The 25,073-nt window shown below is 44.0% G+C and overlaps 1 protein-coding gene and 1 long non-coding RNA gene across 7 annotated transcripts in view; one reads left to right on the forward strand and one right to left on the reverse strand.

Moving 5' to 3' along the window:
• Positions 1–17,625, reverse strand: part of LOC149349277 (WD repeat-containing protein 11-like) — a 222,502-nt gene extending 204,877 nt beyond the window's left edge. For 5 of the 6 annotated variants that reach the window (XM_089578206.1, XM_089578208.1, XM_089578205.1 and 2 more), the window contains exons 1-4: positions 16,751–17,625; positions 16,497–16,566; positions 16,366–16,407; positions 2,227–2,380 (exon numbers count right to left, since the gene is read on the reverse strand). In XM_089578206.1, coding sequence (XP_089434332.1) covers positions 2,227–2,380; positions 16,366–16,407; positions 16,497–16,566; positions 16,751–16,881 — 397 coding nt within the window. In that variant the 5' untranslated portion in view covers positions 16,882–17,625. Of the gene's footprint in view, positions 1–2,226; positions 2,381–14,446; positions 14,535–16,365; positions 16,408–16,496; positions 16,567–16,750 lie in introns of those variants that run through there. The other variant, XM_089578207.1, reaches the window with a different exon arrangement.
• A 247-nt stretch (positions 17,626–17,872) lies between these two features.
• Positions 17,873–24,820, forward strand: LOC149349283 (uncharacterized). The gene is made up of 2 exons (XR_016290004.1): positions 17,873–18,173; positions 23,267–24,820. It is a non-coding gene; the product is annotated as an uncharacterized LOC149349283 (long non-coding RNA).
• Positions 24,821–25,073: the final 253 nt, after the last annotated feature.

Here is a 25,073-nt window from a genome sequence, read left to right on the forward strand (position 1 = left end):
GCGATTTATTACCCTGTGTGGCTGATTTCTCTAATTAAATCGAATTAATGTCTGGCTCCCGCCTTTTTTTTTTTTTTAATTCTCCCCATACGGTGGGCGAAGTCGACCAACGCGTAGAGTGCCTTTCACCCAGTCCCGTGGCGGCTTGCCACTCAGCCATCGGCGGAGTAATACGTAGTAATCCGTAGAAGCAAATAGTCCGCGCGTATTTTTATTTCTGCGGGCTTACTTTGCAGCTATATTATCTGCGAATGAAACTATTTATTCACGAAAACCTAAAAAAACAAAATAAAACGAAACCAAAGCCTCCACAGAGCTGGCTGGAAGGCACTCCACGCGTTGGTCGACTCCGCCCATCGTACGGGTAGAATTAAAAAAATAAAGGTGGGAGCCGGACGTTAATTCGATTTAATTAGGGAAATCGGCCACACACAGCAATAAATCGAAGTTTCTAAGAATGCCCGGAACGTGTAGATCGAGTTCCCGCGGCAAAAAGACGAGTTCAGATTCCTCTTCAGTGCACCTTTAACTGTCCAACCACTCTGATGGCACAACACAACATACAAACACTACACGGACCAAAATTCAAAGGTTTAAGTTTACTATAGTGGGATACAACTAAAAAAACAGCAATTGCTAACAATGGGCTGCGGTCCGCGGCGTCCTGTACTATTCTACTGACTAATCGACAGTAACAAAATGAGCCTTTTACTGCTTGACTATATCAAACAAGATAGGGGTATCAAAACTCCTCAGCTTCTAATTTTGTATCAAGATTAGCTTCTTGTTTCGATACCAAGAAAAGTTTTTAGCAAAAGACATTTGTCGTGGAGGAATTCAGTGCGGAAGTCTTGAATGCGGGCAAAGCTTCACTGACGAATTAGGTTGTATCTGACTTCTACATCGCCTTGCGGAATCACTAACACCACACAGCACTAGAATTAATGTTTTTAAACAGTCATTTTTTCTGTGCAAATGGAATGAACTGTCCTCTAAAGCACTAAACAGCATCGATTTCATTGACAAGATTGCTAACTGAGAGTTGCTAAGTTGTTTCTTGTTCCTTGCTATTAATCATGTTTGTTTTTCAGCGACATTATTCGCTGTTTTCTTTTACGTATTTTTTTCCTCCTGCTAGGACCCATTTAGGGTGTGCAGTACACCGTAAATAAAATAAATAAATAGACAATTATCCGATAAGTAAAAATGGCTTATGTTGAATTCCAATGGCAAATCAGGATCAAGTTTTTGTGATCTGTTTGGAGCAACTGCATTCCAACGGCAAATGGGAGCGCAAATTGTTCGTTCCAATGGCAGATCGGGATCAGGTGTCGATCCTGGATCGCTCTGTCACAGACGGCTGCTTCCTTCCTGTTGTCGCTATGCCACTATATGGTGATCCGGGGGGGGGGGGGGGCAATATACAAGGAATGTTTCTCAGTCGAAACGCACAGTAGTAAATCTTCCAAATGTAATTATTTTTCGTTTTGTTCACGTCCGCATAAATAAAAATTACAGCATAAACGAAAAAAACTGCGTTAACAAAATTTCAATCCTTTGTGATCGCCCTACAGACCCCCCCCCCCTTTCTGATGTCTGAAAATGCATGCTCATTAAGCCTCCGCTCTGTAAATATGGAAGCAATCTGAAAATCTGGCACATTTTATCAATAAAATTTTGTGGTGCAGGCACCTCCAGATAGAATGGCAGCGAGGACCAATCGATGGTGAAGCGAGAGGTCCAACGGGCGCTGCCATGTTGGCTGAGCACAGAGCTTTTCTTGCACCAAGTGCCATCATGGGAGCACACACATTCCATTCGCAGAGGGTGCGATCTCTGCCAGAGCTACACATTTTGTTCGTGATCAGACTGCCATTGGAATTCAACATTGGTTAAGGGGACCCCATATTGATAAACCGTATTATAACTTTGTACAAAGCCAAGATTTAGAGACAATTAGTAGAGAAGAAGAAGCCATGGAAAAAAAAAAATTAATATTCCAGCATGCAATAAGACTATGGCAATATTATGGCGAACATCACTGATCCAATTGAGGTTCTGGGTTATAAAAACACCACGATGTTTATGCGATGTAACTGGTTGTAAAGATATGATAACAGATTTGAAATGTTACGCCATGATAAGTGCATTACTTTGTGTTTAACAGCACTGAAGGTCAACTGGCAAGCTGAGTGGCACACTTCAGAGCCAAACGGCTTGGCCTACCGAGAAGGGTGCGATCCAATTCCGTGAGGGTGCTGCGAACTGTGGCCTGCGAGACATCCCACACCAACACTGTGCCAGAGGAGTCTGCACTTGCAAGCTTCAGATGGTACGGGTTCACCAGGTCATGGTAATGCAAGTTCCGAGACCAACAAACCTGCACACGAGCAAAAAGCAGCTGTCAGTTCATTAAGCTAGAACACAACCGTGTCGCAGGTACCTGAAACAAAAATAGTATTGCTGCCTACTGCCTGTCAAAAGTTGCCTGGGCAAATGGACTGGGCATCTCAACAATGTGCGTCAAGAGCAGACACCGTTTTTGTCTCTCTTTTTTTTTTTTCAAGTCAGGAGGGGCCCACATAATGAAAAGGATCAGACTAGGTGGTCACATATATTAGTTTGGGCACGTTTTCTCGGAAATACACACATACATACAAAAATTAATCAGGAGACAGTCATAGCTTCTACTCCACCTTGTTCTTGATTGAGAATAACATAAGGAGCTTAAATGAGCACAACAGATAGCATAGCAAAGTGCCCTTTCACTTTTCCAGATAACCATCTGCTTCTGTTTTTTTGATGACCATGCCACACATCAGGCTGCATAAAAGCAACAGAAAAATCCCAAGTGATAAAACTGCTCTTGGATTCAACTTTTCCAGTGGTTTCAAAGGGGATACTGAAAAAAAGTGAAGTTTAAGTCGGATAGTCATAAGTAAATGTATAGTGACTTAACCTCAGAGAGTCCGGTGGACGGATGAGATTAAGGTGGCCACAGCTGGCCCACGACAGGGTTAAGTGGATGGATTATGGGAGAGGCCTTTGTCCTGCATTTGGCATAGTTAGGCTGATGATGACAGTGTTGCCCAAAAAAACCCAAAAATTTTGGCTGCACATTGATGGCATGCCACAGAATTCCACATGAGTGCGCACCAGTCTCAATGTCACCCACCTGACTGATGGAGCACGCAACGCCATTACATGAAAAAACGAGAAAACACTCAATGTAGCTGTGGCGACATCCTGTAAAAATATGGCCATCAGATACGGGGGGAGTCAACCAACATGCAGAGCCGATGTATCTGTGCGATGCAGGACCTATCTTGAGAGCCCCAACTGCTGATCTACTGCTTTTGCATCGTTACACATCTATTATTTTTAAGGGGGGACGCGTATTTCAGAGATGATATTTTTTACTTTTTCGCATAGAGCAATGAATTTTGGTACGCTTACTGGAAAGTGCACCAAATACTTAAATACAAAATTGCACTGAAATATCTTAAGAAGTAATAAATTTTTATATGCCTGCTATATGCCAAACTTACAGAAAACCTATAGTTTTTATATATATAAAATAAGCTACTAAAACCTACAAAAACTCATTTTACCCATGGTAAGGAAAGAGACGACTATGTGAACACCTGCTAGGCGTATACACCTAGTGTTCCTGCATATGCTACAGCAGGGAGCAGAGCTGCATGGAGGTCGGCCACTATCGTTCCAAGCTCAGCAGGAAAGTCGCTTCTCGTGTGGCAGGAGCCATGATCTCAGGGAAATCAGCGCATGTGAAGCGTAAGCTAGCCGGGCCGAAACTAATTAAGTGGAAGTCTGGAGGAACCCTTCATCCTCCGGGTGGTGGCTACACAATACCCCCTCAGTAGATTGATTAACAAAGCAGGCTGCGCTCAGGATGGGAGCGGATGGCCCCCTCTGGCTCACATGTTGAGTACGAGGCCAAATGAACATGTGATGTCGTGCGATTGCCGCTTCGCAAATAGTATTACGAGCACAGAGAAAAAGACGCACAACTCTGCCCCCTTCAAAGCCATATATGGAAACACTATACACACCTACAGCTTCATGTTTGTTTCCCTCACACCGCCACTTGTCTCTATTGGCCTATCACGTGTCACCAAAGCATCCATGTGCTGCAGTGAAGCCAACTCGAGGGGCACTCTGGCCATACTGCAATGTCGTATGGCTGACATGCATGATGCATGCGTGATGCGTCGTCGAGTCATCATTCCTTCTTTACTTCCAGTGCACAGTACCTGTCTGCTGCTGTGACTGGTCAATTTCTTGCGTCTTGCTGCTGCCTCGCAGCTCTAACGTAGCGCAGCTACGACGGGGTGTTGTGCGCCCAACTGTATCAACCTCTCAGAAAGCATTTTTCTCTTTGGAAGATCAGTGGTTTGCTGCTGCCAACTACAATGGTTGCTTTGTGTGGGCCGCAAAAGGCCAGCATCAAGACTTACAATTCCCACTAGTGCAATTGCCGATTAAATTGCATGGAAGTGTCTCGTGAAGTGTGCGAAAAACGAAGGTATGCCAGTCGCGGTATCCATAGTTCCATTTTGTACTAGCGCCTTCATCTGCAGCGGTGATGATTTTTGACCGTTTACCACATATCAATTATAGATATGTGTGAAATTTAGAGTGTGATTGTTACCAAGTGTGGCTCTGCATACGGTGTACTATCAGTGTCAAACGAAACAGCACAACAGAGTATTGAGACTGAATAACAGTGCACTTGATTTTCAATTCGATGTTGCAAAGACCGCTGTGTCAGTATTAACGGATCTAGCTTACATATTACTTCTCCAGCAGCTGCAATTTCTGTTCTAATATGGGGTCTCAATTGTACTGCTTGCGTTTCATTTGACGCTGATGGTATGCACATGAGGCAGTGATTAGTGGTAGTGGCACTTGTATGCTCGCATTAGAGTATGCAGCAACTGCTTAATAGCAACTGTTATTGCCAATTATAAAAGCACGTTGGCCTTGCTACAGGAAAAACAAAGAAGCAATTTTTCATTTACTCCGTTACTGGCACAATTTTCTGGTTCAGCTGGTTTCAATTATTCATATTCACATATGCAGGATCATTTTGCACAAGATCAGTTTTAAGACGGTTGTGCACAAGGGAAGTAACACCTAAAAGTAGGCGCTGTGGCCAGCATTTTTTCCTGTGTGTTTTTCAGCCTCGCATAACAATGACATGATTCAAATACTGCAGCCCCATCGTCAGCATTGCCTGATGGAGCACCTATCGAGACCACACCAACGTCAAGTCACAGTGCACTGCCTCATCCATTACTTTATGGCTTGCTTCTAATATGAACTGCTTGTTTGATCATGGAATCTGACTCTTTCTGCGTGGACAGTGAGCCAAGTGCATGCGCCCCCTCTGATGACCTGACTTCAAGGCAGACGGGCGAGACGTTAAACCGAACTGTTACACTTCACTTGTTAGACTCACAGGGGGTGTTTACGTTTCTGTTGTGCCAGAGTACTAGAATTCATTGCTATTATATGTTCCTTCATGGGCCATCCTTTGTCACACACTAACATACTGCTTTCTTGCACATGATGAGAGTATAAAGCATATATTTTTACATAGCAGGCGCAGTAATGCCGTGGCAGACATGTCTATCAACTTCAGATGAATTTTCAGTATTGGCAGATGGGCACCAGACAGCAGTAAAACCTTATCAGGAACTGCGTAGCCACTTTTAACTGTAGAAAGGTTTATTGCTTAGGTTACATGATGTTATGAAACACCCTCCAGTGAACAGCAACCAAATCCATTTGGATGTTTTTTGCAAGTTCAAACCCATGCGTGTTTCATATTGCAACTTTCATGATCATGTAGACGCTGTTATGCCAAAGGAGCTCATACCTGCTGTGGAGGCTCATTCAGCATCTGGAGGTTTGAAGTTTGTTTTATTTACATCATAGATGTGGGTAGGTCCAGGTAAAAAGTGATCGCAGATCACTTGAGGGACCCCCGGACCCCCCTTTACATGGCATACAGCAACAAACATAGGAAGATGGTCAAACGCTAGAGACTAAGACTTTTTACACAGACACAGTTATACATACAATACATTTTATACATCATAAAAAAGAATACACTTAACAACGTTTTCTTGCTTATTTAAACGCAGCTTTAATTTCGCGCAAGCTGCTTTTGGAAATATCGATATTCATGGATTGTAATTGGTTTAATAAGTATGGCATATTGTATCGTAGCATCTGATTGCCGTAGTTAGTCATTTAGTTAGTTAGTTAGTCATTGGAGGTTAGTCATTTTAAGCCCCTAATGCACCTTGTGAGTCATAGTCAAATGTCATCATTTGTAAATTGTGGTGTTCCCAATGTATGTGAGGCCCTCCCTATTAGATATCGTGATGAACATTACAATTTCAACTATTATACTGTTACGTGGCCCAAGGCGAGAACGACGCTACAATAACTCGGGCACAGCGCATAGGCCACATGCTTCGTAACTAACAAGATTTGAAACTGTGGATGTCTCTAAGCCTCGTGGTATGACAGGAACCTTCCAGAAAAGGTTCCGGTTGCACCATGCACTTCGACACTGAGAAGATTTGGAACTGTGGATGTCTCTAAGCCCCGTGGTGTGACCGAAACCTTCCTGAAAAGGTTCCGGTTGCGCCATGCACTTCGACACTGAGAAGATTTGAAACTGTGGATGTCTCTAAGCCTCGTGGTATGACAGGAACCTTCCAGAAAAGGTTCCGGTTGCGCCATGCACTTCGACACTGAGAAGATTTGGAACTGTGGATGTCTCTAAGCCCCGTGGTGTGACCATAACCTTCCTGAAAAGGTTCCGGTTGCGCCATGCACTTCGACACTGAGAAGATTTGGAACTGTGGATGTCTCTAAGCTCAGTGGTGTGACTGGAAGCTTCAAGCAAAGGTTCCGGTTGCGCCACACACTTCGACACTGAGAAGATTTGAAGCTGTGGATGTCTCTAAGACTCGCGGTGGGACCGGAACCTTCCAGAAAAGGTTCCGGTGGCGCCGTGCACTTCGACACTGAGAAGATTTGGAACTGTGGATGTCTCTAAGCCCCGTGGTGTGACCGAAACCTTCCTGAAAAGGTTCCGGTTGCGCCATGCACTTCGACACTGAGAAGATTTGAAACTGTGGATGTCTCTAAGCCTCGTGGTATGACAGGAACCTTCCAGAAAAGGTTCCGGTTGCGCCATGCACTTCGATACTGAGAAGATTTGGAACTGTGGATGTCTCTAAGCTCAGTGGTGTGACTGGAAGCTTCAAGCAAAGGTTCCGGTTGCGCCACACACTTCGACACTGAGAAGATTTGAAGCTGTGGATGTCTCTAAGACTCGCGGTGGGACCGGAACCTTCCAGAAAAGGTTCCGGTGGCGCCGTGCACTTCGACACTGACAAGATTTGAAACTGTGGATGTCTCTAAGCCTCGTGGTGCGACCGGAATCTTCAAGCAAAGGTTCTGGTTAGGCCACATGCTTCCACACTGACAAAACTTGAAACTGTGGATGTCTCTAAGCTCCGTGGTGTGACTGGAACCTTCAAGCAAAGGTTCTGGTCAGGCCACATGCTTCGTAACTGACAAGATTTGAAACTCTGGATGTCTCTAAGCCTCATGGTGTGACCGGAACCCTCCAGGAAAGGTTCCGGTTGCGCCACACACTTCGACACTGAGAAGATTTGAAGCTGTTCTCTAAGCCTCGCGGTGGGAACCTCCTAGGAAAGGTTCCCACTGCGAAAGGTTCCAAGATTTGAAGCTGTGAATGCCTCTTAAGCTCGTGGTAGGAGTGGAACCTTCAAGCAAAGGTTCCGGTTGCGCCACCTGCTTCCACACTTACAAGATTTAAAGCTGTGGTTGTCTCTAAACCTCGTGGTGTGACCGGAACCTTCCAGAAAAGGTTCCAATTGCACCATGCACTTCCAGACTGAGAAGATTTGAAACTGTGGATGTGTCTAAGCCTCGTGGTGTGACCGGAACCTTCCAGGAAAGGTTCCGGTTACGCCATGCGCTTCCACACTAACAAGATTTGAAGCTGTAGATGCCTCTTAAGCTCGTGGTATGAGTGGAACCTTCAAGCAAAGGTTCCGGTTGCGCCACCTGCTTCTACACTTACAAGATTTAAAGCTGTGGTTGTCTCTAAACCTCGTGGTGTGACCGGAACCTTCCAGAAAAGGTTCCAATTGCACCATGCACTTCCACACTGAGAAGATTTGAAACTGTGGATGTCTCTAAGCCTCGTGGTGTGACCGGAACCTTCCAGGAAAGGTTCCGGTTACGCCATAGGCTTCCACACTGACAAGATTTGAAGCTGTGGATGCCTGTTAAGCTCGTGGTATGAGTGGAACCTTCAAGCAAAGGTTCCAGTTGCGCCACCTGCTTCCACACTTACAAGATTTAAAGCTGTGGTTGTCTCTAAACCTCGTGGTGTGACAGGAACCTTCCAGAAAAGGTTCCGGTTGCACCATGCACTTCCACACTGAGAAGATTTGAAACTGTGGATGTCCCTAAGCCCCGTGGTGTGACCAGAACCTTCCAGGAAAGGTTCCAGTTACACCACGTGCTTCCTGTGGTTGCCACCTTCTGTTGTGGAATACCAAGGTTGTTGATACATCAAAAGACAAGTTGACTAGAGAAATTTTTAAAGCATCACTAATTCACAAATTTGGAAAGGACACTTATGTTAGTGATATGTCACTTGCTCTCGTGCAAAATGAACTTCAGTTGTTTAATTCAAGATAGCACTGTTTGTCTTTTTTTGCGCTGGGTGGTAGTACACTTGTGGGTTTTATCTTTTCGTCCACCTGAGTGCCTGAATGTCCTTTGTTTGTCGTGTTTTTCCGTGATCAGCCTTATTTTTCTGAGTAACTGGGCATGCACATTCTTGCGCACTGTTTTAATTGCGTGACCTTAGAATAAATCCATCTGTTGTCAGTTAGCGCTCACCCTGACTTGTCGTTCTTCGTCCCGTCCTTCTGCACTATGTCTTTTTTGTGAAATGCAATAACAACAAGCCCAAAGTTCCATCTTGTTAAGATTAGTTGTTTCTGAATTTAATGATATAAGATTAATTGCAACTGTACAATAAAAATGTTTAATGAAAACTTCTGTAAGGCTAGTCATGTTGGCAAAAATCATAAAGCTGAAAAAATCGCGTTTGAAGTCTGTTCGCCAGTCAGTTAAAGGTTGTTATAGAGGCATCAGAAATCGGTGGAATGCGGATGGTTCATGAAGATTTAACAATTGTGAGCAATACCAGGATGTAGAGAAGAGCACTAGCTTTCAAACAAGACCAAAATGGCGGCCACTGATGGTGCGGTTGCGGGAAGCGATGGGCGCAAAGTTCTGCCATGTTTTGCACCCCAATCACCATTTCGCCACTTCTGCGGTCTAAGATATATTCATTTTTTTAGTACTTGGAGGCCTCGACGCGGTGGCTCAGTGGTTATGGTGCTCGGCTGCTGACCCAAAAGACGCGGGTTCGATCCCGGCCGCGGCGGCTAGAATTTCTTTGGAGGAGAAGTTCTAGAGGCCCGTGTGCTGTGCGATGTCAGTGCACGTTAAAGAACCCCAGGTGGTCGAAATTTCCGGAGCCCTTCACTACGGCGTCTCTCATAGCCTTAGTCGCTTTGGGACGTTAAACCCCATAAACCAAACCAAACCAGTACTTGGAGGTCAAAGTAAATCTTGAAAATTTGTAGGCAGGTACTTTAGGAAACATTGAACCCAAGCACACCATTTTTGAAAAATCAAAATCTTGCAATCTTTTGAAGCGAAAGCTAATGCATTTCACCGGGTCCGGCGCAAGCCACACCTGAGAATGCCCAGTTTCCAAAGATGTTCGCCATCGCTGCACCGGCCTCCTCCACGCCGTGCGTAACGTCATCACTCGGCTATGCACCTCACTGCACATGAGCTCTTTCCACACGCGCTCGCTTGTCAGATGCACAATGGATGAAAAGGTCGACTGCAAGCGTACATACTACGCATGGCACCAGCAAGGGCAACAAGAAGCTACGTCGACAGATGCCGAAGTCGTAGCATGGTGCAAGGCCGGCCGACAATGCGAGAAGGAAGCGAGGAAGACCAAGCGAGACGCCCGAAGAATGGGAAAAATGGCTCACTGAACGACGACGACAAGAAGCGGCGACAACAGGCGGCAATCGAAGCTGCTGCCTCGACATCTGCTCAACAGCCGGTGGAAACCGAGTCAGAGAGACGGACTAACCTCGTGATTCGTGTCAGTGAATTCGGGAGTGCAACAAGGCAGTTTCACCAGAAATTCAAGGACAACCCGTTCGGCAGCGTGTGAGAAGAAGACCCGTGTTTCTCCTTAAAGGGTCAGTCTACTCACTGAGATGAGTGTATAAATAATGGCATATTCTGGTAGTTGGCACCCTATAACATCAATAACGAGGGGTCTGCGCCCGGTTTAGGCAGGAATTTATATTTTATTTCGGCGTTAAAAGTCGCGTAAAAAAGCATGGTGGCGACCCCAAACGTTCATTTTGTTCAAGAAAGTGGTAGTCTTTTTTTTGTAGAAGCATAAGTGAATATACTACGCACCATTTGAATGCCCCAATGTCAGAGAAACGCACGTTTTGTTCTAGTAAACTGTAGAAGGCGTACTACTCTCTTTTTCTGTAAATCACATGAATATTTATAGTTACACGTACGCAAAACGCAGGCACATTCCCACTTTTAGTTCAGCGTATGCTAGCAGAGACGCACAAATAAACTCAGCCTATAGTGGCGCCATCTGGTCGTCAGGACGGGAACCATTGCTGTAAACAAACCAACTCTCCACTTAAGCCTAGGAGCGGCAGAATCATCACTCTAATTATTAAAATAAAGCAAATTTATCTCTTATATGTTTTCTTATAGGCGAGATGAGACGAAGCGAAAGACAGACGCCCCATTTATGGCCAGTGAACGCACTGAAAAAGGCAGCAACAACGAGAATTCAGTCCGAAGCGAGAGGTCCGGCTTCGACGGGCGCTGCCATGTTTGTCGCCGCGCGGCGGAAATCCAGATGGTTGCCAGATGAGACTACCATCTCATACAGATGTGTTCCCACATTAATAAATTCTATTTTAAAATGTTCTACCGCACTCCTTGGCACCACAACTGGCTAAACGGTAATTTGAGTAAAGAGCTATCGGTTGCCGCAAAGAAAATATGGTCGATAAAATTCAGTAGACTGACCCTTTAAAGGTGTACCAACGACGATACTGAGTTCATCTCATTATCATGGGACCTCGACCTGCATGCTGTGAGTAATCTTAGAAACTTCAAACTATTACCCTGTGTGACCAATTTCCCTATTAAATCAGATTAAACATCCCATCCTGCCTTTTTTTTTAATTCACCGCGAAGAGTAGGAGTCACCCAACATAATTGCCATGGTGAAAAGCATGTGTGGAATGCCTTTCAACCAATTGTGTGGCAGCTTGCCACCTTGCCCTTGGCAAAGAAATACGCTGAGTGATCTTCAAAAATGTTGCTGGTCAGACTATGTTCAGACGGAGCAGACAGTCAGGCGCATTACTCATGTGGCAGCAGACGAGGAAAAAACATAGACCACTTGGTTCACGTTTGTTATTTAGGTGATATATTCTTAGCACTACAACTATGTCGGGGTTTCATCAAAATATTACTTACGTCAGGTTCAAAAAGAGTAGGGTGGTTCCGCGCAAGATCGAACTAAGGGTGGCTGGTCAATCTCTTCAATTTATTTGAAATTTTTATATAGTGATGCCTAATCACTGAAAAGGGGTGATCCGCAATTGGTTTTGCCCCCACCCCCAAAACTTTATCGAAGCATGCGAAATTATTACTCATGGAGAAGTGGAGTTCTGCGCTTTTGTGCTCTGCTGTTTTGGCCAACTTTGGTTATGAATTCCATGAAATATATTAAAGTTAGACACCTGAAAACTGCTTGAGTAAATATATAGATGCTTTTATTTGTGCTCCCTTATCTTTGTCGGTCTGCAAGCTAAAAAAGATTTTATAAAATTTTTCAAAATCCGCCCAAAGAACATTTTTTTATCTAGTTTCCGGGTCGTTATATTAAAAATGGCTTGCAGCAGAATGGCAGTAAATATGCGTTATCGTCTATGCAAAAAGACCTATCAAAGTGCTGAAGTTGATATTTATATGTCTTTTCGACAAAGAGATATGATTGCACTAACTTCAAGAAAACAAAAAACAATGAAAACTTCTTACGACAATTAAAAAAACATTTTTTTATATTTTTTAAACTCCGTCCAGATGTTCTTCTTCATATCAAATTTTGAAATCATTAAAAACATGTTGCATAATTTTATTTGATTAGTAGTTACGACCTTTCCAATGAGACCCTTGAGCAAGGATTGGCAAATGATGGTACATTTGACTTCTTGCCTGCTATGACTGTAGAATACAGGGAGGATTGGATCTCGGTTTCTTAGAAAAGATCTGGAGTAGCGAAAAGGTGTCGGCGGCACCGAGGGCGTCAATAACGAGCCAATTTGGGCTCTGCAGCGGCCATGAGAGCGGGGCTACTGTGCATACGCCCACGCACCCCAGACACTCGTTTCACTAGGCGACACTTGGAGAGTTCGTTTTCGCGTCCTTAGGCAGGCACGTGGGGCAGAGGAAACCACGTTGCTCGGCACGCCAAAGAACCACCGGAAACGAGGCTCAAAGGTATTTTCTGTTGACGATGGCCGCACTTTTACACAGCCCAGCATGATAACTGGAGCAATAGACACTCGAGTCTTCTCCAGGTGGTCTGTTACAGCTGACTTCGGGAGCAATCTTCATCAAGTTGACAGAGGGTGCCACAGCCGAGCTGTGCTGACCGATTCCAGAGGAGACTAGTTGTTGCCGTCGCAGCAGTGGCTGCGCGTTCTAATCCACTTGGGGTGGAGGGGAGCCCGGGCACAGCACTCCCTGTCAGTTTTTGGATGTTTACTTCCATCACAGACAGAGGAGCGAGAGGCGTTTTGCTCTTACTGCGTGCGCTGCTCACGTGCGTCTCATGGCGACATAGTATAGCTCTGACCGAGTGTTTTGTGCAGATTACCTTTCCAAGCACAAGAAGCTCATTCTGAAGAAGCGAAATTTTCGAAGCATCACCAACCTAGACACCAACGTTTTGAAGCAACTTCTAATATCCAAAAGACCTGTGAATGTCAGTGAGACGGACTACTTGTGCTAACTGTGCTACCCGTGCTTTCGCTACTTCTGCAATAAAATATTTCACAGAAAGCACAGTTTTGTGATGACATTTTTATGCCCCCTGAAGAAGAAATCGACGTCATCAAACGGAGCATTCCTGACCGTTGAAACCGCCAGGCGCAGTGAGGCTTACATCCAAAGGAAGGAAACCAAGTGAGGGGCAGCAACCGAAAATGTTCGCTGCAAGATGCGCCGTGCCTAGAGCCAAGGGGATGCATCGGGAAGTTCTGCCGAAGAAAGGTGCTCCTGCGCAGTGGACCGAAAGCTTTAGGCAAGCCCATGCAGCATCTATGACAGCCAGAGAACGGTGTCAACTTCTCCCTCTCCTGCCCTCAGCACGGGCAAAAAATGAGACCAAGAGGCTTATTCCCGAAACATCAGTATATCTGATCAGCAAGTCCAGGAAACTGAAAGAAAATCACATGGTACAGACCGGACCCTTTCACTACACATAAGGTGAGCCCAGAGTGCATATCTGCACGTGAGTACTACACAAGCGACGAGTTGGAGTGCTCCAGACAAAGTCCTAACAAGAAAGATGTCCTCTCAGTTATAAAAGATGAAGAAAAAACATTAGTCACAAAGCGTTTCATGACAAGATCAATTAGAGAGGCATTCCACATATACAAAGATGATCATCCAGATTCTGGCATTGGCCTATCAAAATTTTACACCTTGAGACCTCAATGGGTAAAATGTTATCCCCAGCATGATGTGCGCGTATGTGTCATTTGCGCCAACTATAAACTTTGTCTCACTGCTCTTGAAAATGGCACTGGCCACACAGATGATACTGATGACATTCACCCAGCGTTCATTTGCACTCCGTCATCAATGTAGTGCCTTTTAGGCAAATGCAATCCGTGTCTAAAAGGCAGGTCTCTGACACTGGAGGAACTTCATATCCCAGAAGATGAAGAAATCTTTCTAGCAAGATGGGAGTCAGGCAACCTGTGAAAAAGGCTTTGAATGCTGGCACTTTTCTTAATCTTCTTTGGGTGTTAGTGGCAAGATGGATCATGCACAACCACATTAGGAAGACTCAAGGCAAAGTGATGTATGAGGAAAAGCAATGCACACAGCATGGGAGCATTGTATTCCACTTCGATTTTGTCGAAAACTGGACTGTCATGCTTCCTGATGAGGTTCAGGCGTACCACTGGCAAAAGAAACAAGTGTCAGTACTTACATGTGTGGTCACAAGGAGAAAATCTACGAACAGTTTCGCCATTGTTAGTGATGATTTGAGCCATGAATCTGCTCACACCTGCTTGGCTCTAAAGAAAGTGAGAGAATGGGTGGACAACAACCTGCCGGTGTACTCCAACGTGACATACATCAGTGATGGAGCCAGCAATCATTTCAAAAATAGATACCAGCTTTTTGAGTTTGGAAAGAGTGACTGTCCCAATAGCCAATGGATATTCTGCCATGCAGAATATGCTGTGAAAAATAAGCCTGCATCCTTCACTACAGTGGCTCTCATAGCTAATCTTACGCATCAAGACATAAAGCACTACATACTATATCCCACCAAAAATGAAAACCCGTACGCGATTCACAAATAGGCTCTTCAGACCTGCATGGTGTGCTCAACATTGTGCAAGGGTCTCATTGGAAGGGTCATAACTACTACACAAACAAAATTATGCAACACGTTTTTAATGATTCCAAAATTTGATCTTTAACACGTGGATAAAGTTTAAAAAGTATAAAAAATGTTTTTTTTTTGTTGTAACAAGTTTTCGTTGTTCTGTGCTTTCTTGAAGTTAGTGCGATTATATCTCTTTGTTGAAAAGACATATAAATATTAACTTCAGCAGTTTGATAGGTCTGTTAGCACAGATGATAAAGCGCAATTACTGCCATTCTGCAGCAAGCCGTTTTTGATATAACGACCCGCAAACTAGATAAATAAACATTCTTTTGGCAGACTTTGAAAAATTTTATAGAAACATCTATAGCTTGCAGAGAGACAAAGATGCGGGAGCACAGATAAAAACATCTATATATTTACTCAAGCAATTTTCAGGAGCCTAACTTTAATATATTTTATGTAATTCATAACTAAAAGTTGGCCAATACAGCAGAGCACAAAAGTGCACAACTCCACTTCTCCGTCATCAATAATTTCACGTGCTTCAAAAAAATTTGGGGAGCAAAACCAATGCGGATCACTCCTTTCCAATGATTAGGCAACAATATATACAAAATTTAAAATACATTGAATAGGTTGACCAGCCAACCTTAGTTCGATCTTACGTGGAACCGCCCAGTAATAAAAATTACTTTGGGTGTCTTCACAGATTATAGTATTTTCATTGGCCATTGCATAGTGATGAGGTTGAGTTTCGCAAAAGCAAATAGTCCATGCGTATTTTTATTTCCATGGGCTCAATTTACAGCTTTGTTGTCTGTGACTGAAACTATTTATTCACGGAAAAAACAATAAAGAAAAATGAAAGCCCAGAATGCTCTTCAGTGCACCTTTAAATGACCAAGAAGGTTGCAGGCACCCTTGGTGGTGCAAGAACAGTTGTCAAGATACCCGAGATGGATTCTGGCTCGAAGCAGAGTACTGCTTCATTAACTCTTTTCACATTTAGCCATACCACACTGCAATGGTTCCCATCTGCAGAAATCTCCCTCAGGAACTGGACAACATTTTACCCACACCAAGTGGAATTGATGGGCTGAGGGTGTCATGATGTTGCACGTGTTAAGTAGCGGCGGCACACTTTGGTGACTAGCAAAGCCACATCAAAAGAGGGCCCCTTGTGCCTCAAAGCCAGTTGGAGACAATGCCCATTTCCTCCAAGTGGTGGAAGGAGACGTGCTCAGAGCACAAGCTTTCATACACACAAGAAGAGCACTTTCACAAGTCAAACAAGTGAAGTTCCTATGCAGGGGTGTGCCACATGTTCGGAAAATAACTGTGAACAGAACACTGTACACTGCTATGATCACAGAATGAAGACAGCCCCTCTGATTGCCAAAGATCGAGTTGACATTGTAGTGGTTTCATACTGAAACTTTCCAGAAATGTGTCACAAACACAAAATGGAGCGTTCATAAATATCTAAATGCATTCGTTTTTCTAAGTCATACCTTGGTCACATTGTGCTGGTGCCCTGAAAGGGTCTGGAAAACCTGTAAACAGAAGAAAACGAAGGTGCTCAGTCCCTTTGTTCTAAACTGAGCACATATAATTTACTCTTAACAGCACTTTCGATATTTACCTTTTTAAACTTTGTGTCAATAACAACTACGTGCTTGTGGCAACCATACGCCAGAAGAGTGTGGAAACCCCTGAAAATAAATGACAGATTATCACCATCTCGCCTCTATACACAAGTACAACGAATGCACAGTTCTTTTCAGGGCAAGCGTAAAAGTGATCCCACCTAAATGAGTACAAATCACAGTGACCACACAGGCTTCAGGGAGCTTGCAGTGTACCGTGTGTGTGACAAAAATTATACCGAAGACTCACCAGTCAACAGCATCTTTATTAGCAGCTGCTAAAGCTCCGGGAAGAATTCTTGACGATATCCTTTTGATTACAGGATTAACCGCACCGTCATCACTGCGCTTCTCGGAAAAGGCGCGCTTTAGCGAAGACATAGTTCCCTTCGAAAACTCAACACAAAAAGATAACAGCAGAACAGCTCTTAGACAAGTTCACACCTGGAATCAAAATAATTCGGTCATGCTTAAAGGAACGGCCTAACGCTACACAGGGTAAACATGACAAAAATACGTGGAAACGTTGGCCCGCTAAACACAACTATCACAACGCTGCGCCCAACGTTAATGTTGGCTGTGGCCAACGTTCTGTGGCTGCACTATAACCACCATAGCTGTATGAATGAAGGCCATCCGGAGGGGCTTTCCACACGCCGCCCTGGGAGGAAAGTGTGGAGGAAATCACGTGGTTTTCCTTCAATTGAGAAGCCATCTTGTCCGGGCGGCTTAGCAACGGCGTTGTAGTTGCTGTTTACAAACCGGGCGGTAGCAGACGGTCGCAGCGTAGGCGTGCTTTCCTCAACTGCTCGAGTTTGTTTTTGATCGCGCTCACAGGCTGGCGTTGGCGCCGTTCACTCATATCTCAAGGTGGAATGCAGTGCAAGACTCTCGTTGTTGCTTGCATGGATTTCAACGTGCTTGGCGACCACGATCGCACGGGCATTTCGTCGACTGCGTAACTGCTCGGAGCCGTCGGGAGACCGCCGCTGCTCACTGAGGAGCACTCGCGCTGTTCGTTCACCACAGATTCAATACGGCGTGCGCTAGAGGGGTCGTCGGCGCATTGTGCGGACGTTTCGCGTCCTGTGCGTGCAGTGTGCGTTCTTTCCTTCCTCCATGACTGTAGCACAGACGACTTTCGCCCGAACGCAGTGTGCAAAAACCATAGTAGTGAAAGCGCAACGACACACGACGCCAATAAAAGGTTTGACTTTTCTGAAATGCCATTAAAAACCTCTTATAGTGTTTAAGCAACATTTTTTAAAAAAACAGATTTACTTTTGAAAATCCGCCTGTTAATTACGAAATGTTATGGTGTCTTCGGCTGACGGCACTCGTGGAGTTTTCTACGCACTCGTGCGGGCGTAAGGCTAAATGGAGGAAGACGATCCTCATGTCACGTGACTTTTAATGACGTCATTCCAAAATGGCGTTTGTTTAGGTACATTTCTGGGTACTTTTTGTTGCAAAATTAGGTAAAAATGGCGTCGCAAAATTTTGAAACGTCCCTAGCCATAGTTCCTAGGTCGCTGGCGTCTCCACGGTTGCCACGGTGACCATCGCTGTCATCGCCAACGCCACGGTGGTTTGTTGACATGGCTGCGATGGCTGTTTACCGCGCGGTGCATTGACGTGTGGAGTAAGTGCTGCCGTGAAAGTCATCAACAAAGGTTGGTGCAATGGCGAGTAATATTGACCGCGCTAACGTCCGGACTTGTACCCCAGTGCCCTAGTGTTGTCTTTATTATGGAAGTTTGCAGTGCGACCCAGCCGTGGTATGATATCGGAAGCCCCTAGAGACGTTTTGCAAGGCGGTGCTTGACTGAATTTAAGGTCACTTCAGTTCTCTTCGGCACCTTTCGGTATTGTATCTCATGTTTGAACATTGCCTCCTCTAGAAGGAGGCAATGGTTTGAAGCATTGGATGAGTGTCGAAAATTATGTTTCCTTGTGTTGCGCGTAACTGATTCTGACCTGTACGTACTGATAGGATGAGCTCGTATGCATAAAAATGGTGGGTACTGCGAGCCATTTGGCAGTTGCGGTGCATATATGCTATGTTCCTGGAGTCCTGCATGTGTGCCCACCGGCGACAAGCTATGCTAAAAAAAAAAAATTTAAATGCGGAAGGAAGGCGGACTGGACGTACACGCTAGCCATTGACACCCATGTTGCGCAAAGCACGCGGTAGGCCACAGCTGCTTTGTACGACGCCGTAGCGTTGCTCACGACGCATCGTGCCACATGAACTATGGTACGCCGCTTTCTTCGCTGATAGGCGTTTAGCAAATGTCGTAGTATGGTCACACCACCGAACCTTTGAATATCTGGAAAGCTGCTTTTCTTTTATCTAATTGGTGAAGTGTTTTTATACTCATCAAGTAGAACGTGTGCTTCTTGGTGTATTTCTTTTAACGTTCAGCATTGGAATAAAGCCAGACAAGGCCGAAACTTGTTTTGCTTGCTCTGTCATTTCTGTAATGGTTTGTGATGAAGTGGGAGGCTTGACTTAGGCTTTCAGCATCCGCGTAGCCAGTGTGGCCCTTGGGTTTGTTTGGGAACGATGTTGGGTTATTGCAGGGTAAGTAAAACACAACACAGAGAGAAACGTAAACACTCCGGATGATCAGTTTCTTGCACTTTCTGTGTGTTACATTTTCTGAGCTTCAATTTCTAGACGCCATGAATGCATTCCAAATTTCACAGCTGTTTTTTCTGCTGCAGCAGTTAGTAAAAACATTGACTGATAGGCAAGTTGGTATGACATAATAAGGCAAAAACAGCAGACCTGCATAAGGAAGATGCTGTGTCTTGTCTCATCTTCCTTGATCCTTGTGCAGGTGCAGTGTTTTAGCCTTATTAGTAAAAGTATGTTGTACAGGGACGTTGGATGCCATGCATGCCGTAATGCGCTGCGTTAACTTTGTGCTAGCATTTGTAGCTAGAAGGGTTTCTTTTTGACATTAGCATTGTATAAGTGAATATAATTTGTGCGCATACATGAATAGCATGCTGGCTTGGCCTTATGTAGGCGACTGCATCATTACGAAGTGTATGAGGTGTCACATTAATTGCACGCCTGCTTTTACTGCACGTTGCCAGTTTTGAGGGGAACATCTGTTTTGTGTGGAGTCAGCAGTGACTAGGCAAGCGACCTTTAAATGCAAATAAGCTTGCTCCATAGATGGCAGCTCTGTGGGGCAATGGACACACACAAAAAAAAAGAGTAGCCATGACCTTTCAATATAAAGTGAAGAAGCAGCATAAACCAAACATCAACACGCCATGCATGTGACATGCTTCTCTGCATACAGTGAAGAGCTTAAAAATGCATGAAATGTAAACATGGCTTGTCTGCTTATATTTGGTTGTTCCTTTTAGAGGGAAGCATTTTGACAAATTTTTCTCTGGTTTATGGCAAACAACGTCTAAAGGAGTGTGGGATTTCAGTAAGGAAACATTTACAGTTGGCCACATAAGTTTGAAGTATTCAAATTAGAAGGTCTGAAAAAGCTCTGTGCCTTTTCTTTCTAGCTGCATTCTAATTTTCATTCTTCGCTTGCCATGCTGCTGAATGGGTGGGTCTGCTGGTTCCTGAATTACTGTTTTTGTAATGTGCACAGTCAGAACATGTGTATATCACGAGTATGAGGCAACATATTTAAAAGCACAATGTGAAAAGAGCTTGTGGATGCATTTTTGAAGGTTGGCAGCTCAGTTCGCTGATATGTATAGGTAATTTTTATATTGTCAAGGCCCAGTAGGTATTAAAGGAGTAGAGACAACAAAATTTTAGTTGTTTCTTTCGGTTAGAATGATGCGCAGTACAGCTGCATGGATTGCGACGACAAGAGGCGATATATTTATAATTGCATTTTTTCTCTCGCACTGCTTTAGCTTAAACAACCGAAAGACGACTGTGATGTCAGGAATGTGTTCAGGTCATGTGAGGCATACAAAGACAGCAGTATTGTTGCAGCTTTGTTCATTGTTATTTGCATCAACTCGTACACAAACCTGTCTAAGAGTTGGAGTCACATAAAGTGAACAGGCAGCGATTATATCTCTTTTTGCATGCCTCATGTGACCTGAACATGTATCTGACTTCAGAGCAGTCATTCGGCTGTTAAAAACCGAAACCAGATGACACGAGAAAAAAAAATTAAATTGTAAATTATTTAGCTGACAAAGTTAAAATCCTTGTGTACAGCATTGCCTAGTGCATCACTGTAAAGAGAAATGTGTATCCAAAAATTTGGTTTCTCTACTCCATTAAATATGTGGCCCATGACATGTTTGTGGCAGACCTTTGAGTTCATCATTCTTTTATGAGAGTTGTGAAACTGGCTCACTAGAGTGTAGCATATCAGGAGTCAGAGTGTTACTGGAGTACTCTGACCTCATGGTGATTAAAATAGAAGAAAACTAGTTGAGTCCACAAAGAATGAGGTGCTCCTTTCAGAAGCGGAGCTGCTGTGAAGAATGTTGTATGAAAAGACAACCATCAGCTCTTTGCTACATTTCAGTTTATTATTTTCTTGAAGACCTAGTAATGGGTATTACAGAAATGATAAGAGGTACGTTACAGAAATAATTGGTACCTGCATATTAGCACGACAAGGGGTGACTAATAAAATTTTTGTAGGGGTCTATAGAATTTTGTCTCCATCGAAATGCGACCGCCACAGCCGGGATCGAACCCACGTCTTTCGGGTCAGCAGCCAAGCACCATAACCTCTGAGGCACCGCGGCGGCCAGTGATTTTCTATTACTGGCCCTCGGTACGGTGGGTTCACGGTTTTGCGGTAGAAATGTTATTGGTGTATGCCTGTTGTGTGTATATTGGCTGAATATTTTTGTTCAAAGTAGTGCAAAATTTGTGAGTTCTTTTTTCTCTTAGAATCCACAATTCATACTGTGGCAGCTGTTACACTTCTATGACACGTTGATAAAACTAGCCAAAAATTATAAGCTTAAGCGTGTAGCAAACCAAGAAGGGCATGGGACTATTATAGTAATTTAGATGGAGTGGGGAAGTTGTCTATCGTTAATTTTTAGATTGCAGATATAGTAAAAGTAGACGATACCTAGGCAACATGTAAGACATAAAGCAGAGACCTGGACTTTTGGTTGCTTATAATGTGGTCAGCCGTTGCCCCGCTGCAATGGCTGAGTGGTTCCCGCTGCTGTTCCCAAGGACGGGTTCGATCCCAGTTGCGGCAGCTGCCTATCAGTGGAGGCGAAATGCTAGGCGCCTGTGTACTGAGTGACATCAGTGCTCGATAAAGAGCCCCATGTGGTCAAAATTAATCCGTAGCGCTGCACTATGGCGTTCCTCATAACCCATGTTGCCTTCGGACATTAAACCCCATATTCTATACCATACCATAACTTTGACGTGTTCTGTGTGCTTGACCATTTAAGCTGCAGTAATTGCTGAGCATTTGTTAAGTTTTCATGAGTATTTTTATGTGCAAATGCACAATGTGTGACGGGGTGCATATCGATAATTACGTATGCATGGCACTCATGCTAAGACTGGCGTGCATGTGAATATTTGTGTCCATCGTGTAAATAAACGGAAGTTGCATAAATAGTGAACTAAACGTAGTGTCAAAATGTCTGTGAAGAAAAAATTCTCATGTTTGCATGTGCTGTTGAGTCATTTTGATTGTAATGGCAAGCGTGGTTACGTTCAAGATTGCAGCAATATCTCGGCACATTATGACTTTGAATGGTAAAATTTTGTCTGTCTTGCATCCGTTGCAGTTTCAAGTAAGGTGAACGCACACAGTTTCAACATTGCTGCCAACATGATTTGTGTGAATGGCTTTATTGTACACTGTTGGGAGTAAGGCTTCTAGTCCATCTGAAGTGCTCTGATGAAAAATACCTTTTATAATGGTACTTGTGGTTCTTTCATGTCATTAAAACTAAACTCAAATAATAAATAATGTGAGTTTGAGCTGCATAAGTGAAGTTATGTGACCGCTTTGTTCATGACAGTACATTTGGTTCGGTTCAATCCGCTACAATGATAGAAGACCATTCTGCTTTGAAACAGCAAATTGACATGCATTCAAGCTTGGGATGAGCAACAAGAGAGAAAGCGTGCATATTGTTGACGATGCAATGTTGACCCTTAAGTGCCCCTGTTACGTTTTCAGTTTTCTTGCCTTAATTTTCTTATGGTCGCACTGGTATAGAAAACTGCCAAAAAATAGTCGCACGTCCTAGCTTTAGTCAGAACTAGAGATGTAAAATTTCAAGAAATTTTGAACGGCATGAAAAAAAACATTCTTTTCAGGGTTTTTTTCATGAAAAATTGGAAATTTTGAAAAACGTGTTAAAAACAGATTTATTTGCAACAGCACAACGATCAATAATAATGCTCTGAAGTTCAGTCGAATATGCTGTTATAAATGCCATATTCTGAAACGAACTTCTTGTTCTATTGCACCGAAAAGATAAATAATTATTTGCACTCCAGGCGAATATGGAGATATAAATATCGTATTTGTGGAACGAACTTCTTGTTCCATTGCACCGACAAAGGGAACATGAAAACTGATCTATAAGACACTCCATATCGAATTCAGAGTCACTGCCGCTGGATGCGGCACTACGCGAAGCAGCGTGGATTGAAGTTGTGTCCACAGCTAGGTTCGACTGCACATACACGAGCTTTCGAACGCGGTCTCCTGAAAGCCTGTTGCGAATCCTTGTATGGACGTTTCCGAAACGTGACCAGTTTCGTTCGCAGCTGGCGGATGATGGTGGTATCTGCAGCAGTGGGCAAGCCAGAGGAGTTAGCGGCTGGTTGGTGCAAAGGCCTTGCCACCAGGTAGATGGGGCCACGTGCTTCGCTGAGCCCCAGACCCCTGTACTGGATCAAATTCCTGCGGATGTCCTGTACTCTGCTACGTTGGAAATCAAGAAGCTAGGCTTGTATTTGGCTGGAACGGCTTACGTGCACAGCAGCCTATGCTATTTATGCCGTGTGTGTCGCGCTGTAGAATTTGCAGTCATTTTGTTCTACTTCAGCCGTGAGTTCAAGCATTAGTGTTTTTAAGTCAAGCCTGGATCTTATGTGTCACCTGGCCTCCAACCCGCGTACTCGCAGCACGAACGTTTTAAAAGCTCTACCTGGCACCGGCGATGACGACTGCTCTCCAATCGTTCAACGATGCAAACTGTTATGGTTTTCAAAGCAAAAACAAAAACCTAAACTGAAAGCAAGAAATCATAGAACCTTAAAATTGCATTGTGAAATTTACGATGTTTTTTTTCCATTTTTTTTCGTCTGAAAAAAACGAAAAAAACCGGTTTTTTTCCAAAATTGCAGTTTTTTTTCAGGCCTTCACATCTCTAGTCAAAACCAAGAAGAAGAAAACATGCATATTTATATTTTTGTTTTATTTTTATGAATCAATTTTATTGGCGTTTCCTTTGAATGAGTGTGTTGATTTTCGTCAACTGCATAAACGACTTTCTTATTTATGTTGCAATTTTTAACGTCTAATGCTTTTTTTTTTCTAGTTTATTGCTGGTTTCGGCTATTTGTATTTACTTTTCTTTGAGGGAACGCGCGATGATGATGATGCTAGCGCTCTTACAGCGCCCCCTACAGTCAGTTAGCAAAGAAGGCAAAGAAGAAAAAAACAACATGGCGGTTGTTTACGTACGTTCGAATCGCGGTCCGCGGCTGTTGCAAGTGAAGTATTCGTCGGTGTCTCGTCTTTGTGGCGTGTGTAGTTCTTTAAATTTGCCCCTTTTTTGTTTGTGACCAGTAGACCGCCTATGGAATGCGTGTTTACCTCCCATGCGTCCCTAAAGGTGAGTGAGCAGGACGCAAGCCCGCGCCGTCCAGTACTGGCGTCCCTGATCTGGGTGTTTCCAGCTCATTCTGGAAAATATCTGTGCATATAACTCTTGTTATAATCATCACGATGCAGTGCGTGGGCTGTGATATGTCGTCACATTGACTTTCTCGTGATGCAAGGGTTGGAGAACATTGCAGCATGTCGTTTCCAGCCCACCTTCGATCCTTCAAGACACTGATCTGGACACCGAATAGTGACAGTACCAGTTGACGACTGTTGTGGGTGCGAGGTGGCGTAGATCTGCTAGATCACAGAGAGAAGCAATTGCCGGCAGAATAATCGCAAGACTAACCCACCTGTGGCTCGCAACCACCTCAGTGGACTGAAAAATGCTCGGGACAGAGCGAAGCAATAAAGCTGCACGGTGCGAACGCTATAGATACGTTGCTTACGTCTCATGTAGTACCTATCTGAATTAAATGTTCTGGAATGCACTGGCAGTGTGTACTTCTGCTCTTGGGGCCGAGTCGTCCTTCATGGCGCAGAAAGAGTGCTCTGAACGCATGTGCATACGCTGGGCGGCGCACCTTAAAAATAAAATTGTTTCCATGTTCACTGCATGTTTTCAAAGGCACACGAGTTCTAAGGTAATCCTCTGAGTTCTCGTTCTGCTGGTATAGTCATATTTGGTTTTTGCAATCAATGACTCTGTGCCCACATACTGTCAAAAAGCAAGATTTGTCAGAT

Source organism: Amblyomma mixtum, chromosome 3 (genome assembly GCF_055824585.1).
Source record: "Amblyomma mixtum isolate Tamu chromosome 3, ASM5582458v1, whole genome shotgun sequence".
In the NCBI taxonomy this organism is placed as follows: Eukaryota; Metazoa; Arthropoda; class Arachnida; order Ixodida; family Ixodidae; genus Amblyomma; species Amblyomma mixtum.